This window comes from Garra rufa, chromosome 7, assembly GCF_049309525.1.
Source record: "Garra rufa chromosome 7, GarRuf1.0, whole genome shotgun sequence".
NCBI classification, from domain to species: Eukaryota; Metazoa; Chordata; class Actinopteri; order Cypriniformes; family Cyprinidae; genus Garra; species Garra rufa.
In genome coordinates, this window is record NC_133367.1 from 9,750,170 (window position 1) to 9,759,402 (window position 9,233).

The 9,233-nt window shown below is 38.6% G+C and overlaps 1 protein-coding gene across 1 annotated transcript; it reads right to left on the reverse strand.

Annotated features, from left to right (window-relative positions):
• On the reverse strand, positions 1 to 8,983 carry LOC141338841 (uncharacterized). Its single transcript, XM_073844457.1, has 6 exons — positions 8,944 to 8,983; positions 8,102 to 8,161; positions 7,384 to 7,902; positions 6,701 to 7,300; positions 4,720 to 6,059; positions 1 to 4,644 (listed from the first exon to the last, which is right to left on the reverse strand). Exons 1-6 carry the CDS (start codon positions 8,981 to 8,983, stop codon positions 1 to 3), a joined length of 7,203 nt encoding a protein of 2,400 aa, XP_073700558.1.
• Between the last annotated feature and the right edge of the window lie 250 nt (positions 8,984 to 9,233).

A 9,233-nucleotide genomic window follows, 5' to 3' on the forward strand; every position in this document is an offset into this window, starting at 1 on the left:
TCAATGACAGTATTTCTGGAAAACACTGTAGTACTCTTCTCTCTTCTTCTCAACATATATCACAGGATCATTGGCATCTCTGAACAGTCTGTGTTGGTCAGTGATCATCTTGTTTGCTCTCTTACAGATGGAAAGAACCAAATCCACGAAGAATTCATTCTTGAACACATATCTCACTTGTCCTTCCTCATGCTCTGTTACTCTTGCTTTGATGTAATTTATAAGTTGATGAATGTAGCTGATGTTGTAGCCCATCTTTGAGATGTTAAATGACTGAATCATTTTGTCACTCTGATGATCAACATCTGAGACTAATGATTTTATTTGGGCTTCATTCTCTGGAGGATGAATTCCAAACATCCAAACTCTTCTGCTAGCATATCTTGTGGAATTTTTAAAAACAACATATTCAGAATAATTCTGCAGAGTGAAAATATCCCTGCTCTCCCTCCAGTGATCTACAGGAACACTTTGATAGACATCACTGAGGATCTCTCTCACATCTCTCATTATGTCAACGTCTCTGATTGGAGGAGTGTCTCTGATGATGATCTTCTTTATCCACTGTTCCCAAAACAAATCAAACTCTTTCTTCAGTGTTACTTCATCAATTGCTTTATATTTAAGTTTTAATTTGAGTTCTCTGCTCTTTTCATAGAGAGTGTTTTCATGATGTTTCCTCTGAGCATCAATGTTTTTCTTGAGTTCTCGCTGCTGAAGAATCTCATTTAATTTCCTCTTTGTTTCTCTCACAATGTTTTCCTGAAGCTCTTTGATTTTGTTTTCAAATGTTCTTTTCCACTGAATCAGTAAATATGCATATGTGTCTTTCTCAAAGAATTCAGACATTGATTTTTTCACTTCTTCACTTGTCTTCTTCAGTTCTCTGTGAAGATCAGTTTCCTCAATCTCATGAATTACTCCATTTTCTATTTTGTTGTGTAGTTTGTTCTCAGTTTCCATCATGGCTCTGTGAAGACTCCAGGACCACTTCCTGTATTCGGTCTCCAGTTTCCTGTAGGCTGATATCTCCAGAGAATTTCTGAAGCTAAAGACGAATTGTTCATTCAGTAAAGCCTCCCAGAGATCTTTAATACGACTTCTTAGGTGTGTTAGGATCATTCCATGTGATTTTGAGGCATAAGATATAATAGTCATCTTCAGGTCTTGAATGTTCTCACAGTAGTTTGGGTTTGGTGGAGCCATTGGTGGACTTCCCTCCCAGAGCTGAGGAATATACTTCACATCTTTCTGAACATCAAATCTAATAACATCACTGAAACATTCTGCATCACAGACTTCCTCTTTAGCAGCTAGTTTTGTCGACTCATTCAGTGTCTCCTGCAGTCGTCTCCTTCCCTCCATGTTTTTCTCTCCAGCTGTGACGTCTGAAACGTTCTGATGCACAAACACACAGCTGGGATTCAGTCTGACCTTCTTCATCCTCATGAAGGCCTGAACAACAATCTGAAGAATGTCCTGCATCTCAGATGGGTTTTCTCCAAAGATGTTGATCAACGTCAGATTTGCAAGACCAACAACAAATGTGGCCAATTCATTGTCATGATGTCTTGTTGATCTTCCAGCCAGTTCTAGAGCACGAAGACCCTCAGTATCAACAACCAGAATATAGTCAAAGTTGATCTGTGTTTTCATCTGGTCTGAGACTCTGATCATCTGCATGAAAGCTCCTCTGGTGCACCTGCCAGCACTGACGTCAAACTGGAGTCCAAACATGGCATTCAGCATTGTGGATTTCCCAGAGCTCTGAATCCCTAAAACTGACAGCACAAAGACTCTCTGGTCTCCCAGTTTGTGGATGAGTTGATCTAGAACAGCAGAGATCCAGATCACAGGAACATGAGCAGCATCTCCATCCATCAGCTCCAGTGGAAATCCAGAGATCATCATCTCTGCTGCGAGACTCGGGAGAGAAGAGAAGTCCATCTGCAGGTCTTTCTTGTTCTTCTTCACAGATGAACATGATTCATAGATCTGACCGATCTCCCTCATGATGTGCTCCAAACCAAATGGTGCCGCTTGAAGATCCTCAGATATTCTCTCAAGTTCTGATTGTTCGGATTCAGGTTGTTCAGATTTATAATGATACTCTTTCAATTTTAAGACTGTTGACCACTTTTCATCATATTTGTGATGTAGAGCAGAAAGATCAGCTGATGTTTGTTCATCCAGGAGGACTCTGAGCCATTTGAGGAAAAAAATCTTCTCATCGTTATGATCTGACTTCATTTCATTAATAAAGAGCTGCATAAACTCACTGATGTCAGATTCATGCTGTTGTTGGCGTATTTTTCTAATTTCTGTTTGTTTTCTACATATTTCCATTTCTGTCTCATCTCCTCGAGGTCGATGTAGTTCTCTGTTCTTCTGACTCCACTGATGCCACAGTTTCCCCTGATGAGGCAGAAATGATTCTTTGACTTTCATCAGATCTTTCTTCTCCAGTAAACTCACCATCTGCTGTGCTGCTGCTCTTCCTCTCCTGCAGTCATCATCATCTTCCTCATCTACTCTGATGTCTGAGTGTTTGGACACATCTTCAAGTCTGAAAGTAGAAGATGATTTTGATACACAATCATTTATGGCTCTTGTGAGTTCTTCAGAAACATCTGACTGATTTCTGTCTTTCAGACCGATTTTGAATTTCCCTTTTTTCATCTCAGTCACAAATGATTCAGCCTCAGTAAAAAGACAAATGAGTGGCTTTCTGTCCTTGTACAGGTTTTGTATGTTTGCTGCATGTCTGTCATTCCTGTCCAGTCGTGGCAGAAGAACAACATTGACTGAGGCCATTTGAGTGAGGATCTGCAGCTGTTTCTCATGGTCTCCTGCATCTCCGTGTAGATTACAGAACGCCACACAGTCAGTGAATTTATCATAATCTGTTCCAGATGGACAGAACCAGGCGATCTCCACCACTCCATCCATCAGGACTCTGGTTCTGCTGCTGTTTGGGCAGTTCCTGTGGAAGAACGTGTTGTGTCTCTCATTGATCAGACTGTTCATCAGCTGAGACTTGGATGAAGACACAGAGCCAAACCTGAAGAAAAACACCATTGGAGTTTGTGTCTTGTAGATCGGCTGGGTTTGATGGATGATCTCATTGTAGGTGTTTCTGATCCTCCAGCTCTTGTTGATTTGTCTGAATGTCCAGAGAGGAAACTCAATCTGTCGTGTGAATGGATCAGGAACAAGCAGAGGCAGAGCGTACTGACACTGGGACAGTTTAGTGACCATCAGCTGCTTCAGGAAACCATCAGCACAATGAAACACAGCCATCTGGACATCCATTGGGTGAATGAGGTCAGACTGACTGGTCCTTTTGTAGGACAAAGATATTGCATTAGAAATATCAAACTCATCGTCAGATGAGAAGTAATCTCTTAGCTGTGTGTGATCTTGTTCATTGGGATCTCTAACACAAATGTATCTTGCTCTGTAGTTCATCATCAGTAGTTTCTGTATGAAAGTCTGAATCAGCTGTTCTTCAGCACAAGACTCATGAGACTGTAATGAATGTTTATTTATCTGAAGAACATCTGCAGCTCTCAGTTTGTGAAGTCTGTGGAATAGATTCTGTATTTTTTCTGCTCTGACTTCATGCTGTTCTTCAAGGAGTTTCAGTTTGTCTTCAAGAGTCTTCTGTTGATCTTCTCTCACGTTTCTTTCTTCTTTCAGTCTCTTCTCTGAATCCTCTAGTTGTTCTTGTCTCTCTCTTTCTATTCTCTCTTTCTCTCTGATTATTCCCTCCATTTCACTCTGCAGTTTCTGAATCTGTTCATCACAAATCTGTTTTTCTCTCTCTCTTCTTTTCTCATCTTCTTTTTCTCTTTGTATTTTTTCTTGTTTCTGTTTCTCCCATTCTTCTCGTTCTCTCTTCATCTCCTCTTTCATCTCTCTCTCTTTCTCCTTTATTTGTTTTTTATATTGTTCTTCTCTTTCATTAAACTCTTCTTCTCTTCTTGTCTTTTCCTCTTGTTTCTGTTTCTCCCATTCCACTCGTTCTCTCTTCATCTCCTCTTTCATCTCTCTCTCTTTCTCCTTTATTTGTGTTTTATATTGTTCTTCTCTTTCATTAAACTCTTCTTCTCTTCTTGTCTTTTCCTCTTGTTTCTGTATCTCCCATTTCTCTCGTTCCCTCTTCATCTCCTCTTTCATCTCTCTCTCTTTCTCCTTTATTTGTGTTTTATATTGTTCTTCTCTTTCATTAAACTCTTCTTCTTTTCTTGTCTTTTCCTCTTGTCTCTGTATCTCCCATTCCACTCGTTCTCTCTTCATTTCCTCTTTCATCTCGCCCTCTTTCTTATCTCTTTCTTTTATTTGAGTTTTATATCGTTCTTCTCTTTCTTTAAACTCTTCTTCTCTTCTCTTTCTCTCTATTTCATAATGTTGTCTTTCATTCTCTATTCTGTTCATCACTCTGTCTATTTCTGTCTCATATCTGATCTGAATATTTTCTTTTTCTTTCTTTACAGTCTCTATTTCTTTCTTCATTTCTGTTTTTTCATTTTTAAACTCCCCTTTTACACTTTTCATCTCATCTCTCATCTGCTTTTCCTGTTCCTTCATTTCTTCTTTATATCGTTCTTCTCTCTCTCTGAGTTCCTCTTCTATTTTCTTCCTCTCTTTGTCTTGATTCTGTCTTTCTTCTTCTATTATCACCTTCATTCTTTCTTTCTCTTCTTCATGTTTCTTCATCAGGATCTTCATCTTGTTTTCTTCTTCTTCATGTTTAGATTGAAGATCTTCTCTCTCTTTCATTAGTGTTTTATATTCTTCTTCTCTTTTCTTCCTGTCATTCTCTATTCTGTTCAGTAGTATTTCTATTTCTGTGTCATATTTGATCTGTAGTTTTTCTTTTTCTTTCTTTACTTTCTCTTTTTCAGACATTTCATGTCTGAATGTCTCTCGTTCTCGTCTCATCTCGTCTCGTATCTCTCTCTGATGTTTCTCTTGTTCTGTTATTTCTCTTTTCAGTTCTTCTTCTCTTCTCTTTCTCTCTTTGTCCTGATTCTGTCGTTCTTCCATCATCTTCTTTATTCTCTCTTCCTCTTGTTTAAGTCTCTGATTATATTCATCCTGCATTTCTTGTTCTTTCTTTCTCCATTTCTCCTTCTCTTCTTCTCTTCTTTGTCTTTCCTGTTGTTTCTGTTTCTCCCATTCCTCTCGTTCTCTCTTTATCTCCTCTCGTATCATTCTCACTTGTTCCTCTCTTTCTTTAATGTCTCTTTTATATCGTTCTTCTCTTTCAGTAAATTGTTCTTCTCTTCTCTTTCTGTCTTTGTCATGATCTTCCTTCATCTTCATCTTCATGCTCTCTTTCTCTTCTTCATGTTTCTTCATCAGTTCTTCTCTTTCTCTGTTCAGTTGCTCCACTTTCTCCATCAGTGTCTTCTTTTGTTGTTCTTGTATTTCTCTCTCCATCTCTCTGAACATCTTACATGAGTAGTAACTGTCTCCGTTTGCTTTCACCATGTTGTCTATCTTCTGCAGTAGATCAGTCACCTGTGTTCGGTCTCCAATCTCTTTATTATTAAACACATGGTATCTGTTTCCACAAGCTTCAATCAGCTGATTCAGAGCAGATCCAGGTTTTCCCAAACACTGATCAATGGTTTTGTTCTCCAGAAAGTCTCCTCTGGTGAAGAGCACCATGGTGAACATTAAAGATTTCTCTCCAAACGTCTCCTGGATGATCTCCACAGCGGTTGCCTCTTCTTTAGTGAATCGTTGTCCTAAATTGAGCACGATGATGAACACATGTGGTCCAGGCAGGATCAGGGGGATGCAGTTGCTGATTTCTCTCTGGATTTCTTCATTACTGAGTTCAGTATCAAACAGTCCTGGAGTGTCGATCACAGTGATGTGTCTGCTGTTGATTACTGATGTTTCTCTCTGACACTCTTTAGTAACAGACTCTTGAGATGTTTCTGCTGTAAATGCTTTTCTTCCTAAGATGGTGTTTCCAGTTGCACTTTTGCCGACTCCAGTTTTTCCCAGCAGCACAATCCTCAGATCATCTTCTCTCTCAGTTGAACCTGTAAAAGAGAATAAGCATCAGTTCACAATGAGCTGCATGCTAAATATGGATCAAGAAACTTTACAGAGAGTTAAAATTTTAAATCTGAAGTATTTTGTGGCATATTTCATGCATTTATTTTCAAAAACAAATGATTCATATTGTAAAATTACAGTAAATCTTTCAGCTTCACAGCTCCAGAGCATTGTAGTAGTTCAGTGATTGGCCAAATATTTCCTGTGGAACACTGAAGCTTGACCTTTGACCTTATTTTTCTCCAAATGTCAGTTAGAATGTTTGACTTTTTTAAATTTAATTTAATTTTTAAATTTTTAACTTTAGAATGTTGGATTTTAGCAGTTCTTTTGTTTAAAATTCAAATGTATAAAACTCTAATATGTGACCCTGGACCACAAAACCAGTCAAGAGAGTCAATTTTTTTAAACTGAGATTTATGTATCATATGAAAGCTGCATAAATAATCTTTCCATTTATGTATGCTTTGTTAGGATAAAACAATATTTGGCTGAAAAATATATCTTAAAGTGCAAAAAAAAAAAAAAACAATATTGAGAAAAATGCCTTTAAAGTTGTTCGAAAAAATTCAATTTCAAAACATGCTCTGTAGTTTAAGACCCTAAATGATGTTCTGCTCATTACCTTGTGGCAGCAAATGTGTCTCTAATGATTGAATTTTCTTCTTCATCTCTTCAAATTCCTGCAGTTGTTCCATCAATGCCTCCATCAATGTCTCTGTGGAGAAACAAACACCACTATTTTCCTGAAGCATCTGCTTGATCTTCTCCATCAATGTGGACACTTGTGTGTTTGGCCCAATGAACTGATGTCGTCCTCCAAAACTCTCAATGACATACTGTGTTTCTTCATTTAGTTCTGCTGTCTGATGCTCTGAATTCTGCTTTATGACGATCATGATGTGTTTGTTGATTCTTGAGCTGAATATCCTCTGGATCTCCTCTATTTCTGCTTTGTCTTCATTATTAAGTGGAGCATCAGGAATGATGAGGATGAAAACATGAACTCCAGGATGACAGAGAGACACACAGCGGAGAGTCTGACGCATCACTTCCTCCTCTGAGAGACGGATCAGAGCTGGAAGCTCCACCAGACTGATCAGACGACCATGAAGCTCCACGTCTGATCCTCTGTCTGTCTGCTGCAGGATCAGCTCTGATATGGAGGACTTTAATGTCCCGTCACTCCCACATACAACCAGATTCAGCTTCACAGCCTCTGAAACTAAGAACAGATGTTCATGTTAATTTACCGATATAAACACCAAATATCATCACTCAATATCATCCATTGTGAAAACTGTGAACCTTCAACACAATCCAGATGTCGTCCATCATTCATCTTCTCAATGTCCTCAAGCGTCTGCAGAAGATCATCAGGAGAGCTGCTCCTCTGAAGACTGAAGTGTCTGTTTGCACATTTCTGGATGATTTTCTGCAGGATGTGATTGGTTTGAGTGGGCTCTTGTGTGCTGAGCACCATGGTGTGTTGATAAACGCGCTCAGAGAAAGAGTGCAGCACCTTCTCCACACACTCTTGATCTTCTGCTGAACACGGCTCATGTTTGAGGAGCAGAAGGATCACATGAGGTCCTGGATCAGACAGATGGACACACTCTCTCACTGTCTGTGTGATCTGATGATCTGAGATGTTGGTCTGGAGCAGCTGAGGACTGTTGATGATGATCACGTGTCTGTCCTTCAGTCTTCCTGCCACTCTCTCTACAACATCTGGAGGAGCTTCAGTGTCAAACGCTGCTCGTCCTAATATGAAGTTCCCCACCAGACTGTTTTCTGACACGCTCCAACCCAGAAGAACAATCCTCACTGCAGACAGTCAAATCAGACATTCAGTGTCCACAATCCTCACATCACACAATAACACACAGCACATGTGATATACAACATGTTATGATGCCAGGATCTTGTGCTTAATCCAATATTACAAATCAAAATAACCAGAATCCATCAGCAGAAGATACATTTCCACACCTAACTTTATTTATTTATGTAGTTAAAGACTTACTGTGAGGAGGTTGTTCTTTGCTCCATTTTCTCCTGCGAGGAGGATTGGGGACGACAATCACTGTATGAAACAAAAGTCTTAGATTACATTTGATCTTCATCACATTTGAACAAATTATTAAAACAGCAAAACTGGTGAAATACTCAGATGCTTAGAAGTCACATCAGAATAAATATGTTTGGCGTTTGTTGAGGAGATGAAAATAATTTTTATAATTTTTATTAAATATGCAACAAGAGGTGGATTTGAAACGTAAATAAATTGCTTCAAGGAATTAAATTCCATTGACAGAATCAAATTAAAATGTTCTTTTAGAATAATTGATGTGAGTGTGATTTTTACCTGTGCTATCAGAGGTTGACATAACAATATTCTGATCTCTTCTTCATTTATTTTGTCTTTAGCTGGTTTTCTTTGATGCTTGACGTCTGTCTGTTCATCGTCCTGTAAGAAATGTTAGTGATTTTCAAACAGTAACACAGTCTCTGTTCATTCATCCAGTCTATGTGAAGCTCCATCACTGCTCTGTTGTTTGTCGTTCAGTTTTATGTTTAACGACAGCAGCTTGAATCAAAATTAGAAGATCATGAAGATCATTTCTACACCAGCATGTTTACCAAGTCAAGTGAACATAAACCAAAAATACTTCACAAGAGACAATGTTTCTGTTCTAAACACTGAACACATTTTGTTTTACACATTTGATTCAGTTCTATGAAAGTGAAACTGATGTTACTGCTGCTCACACAGCTATTACATTCAGAAATGAACTAAAGTCATTATTTAATGTTGCACGTCACAATTAAGCCTCATATAACAAACATAAAGAGAGTATATGATACCTGCATTGTGAGATTCTGTCATGTAGACGTTTCTTTCCATGTTGCTAAAACGACGACAGGAAGTTGTTTGCAGTTGGACTCGTTCACTTTACAAAGGAAACTAACTTGCTTGAGCTTGAGACATAATGCAAATAAATGACAAAGACAACAGCAGCTAACCATAAAGATATTCAGTGCATATTAAGCTTATGCATACATTTTTTCATTTAATTTCTCTCAGCACTCTGCCTTACTTGATGTTTTCACACAAAACGAAACCTGCGCCCCACATTGCGCATGCGTGAGACTGG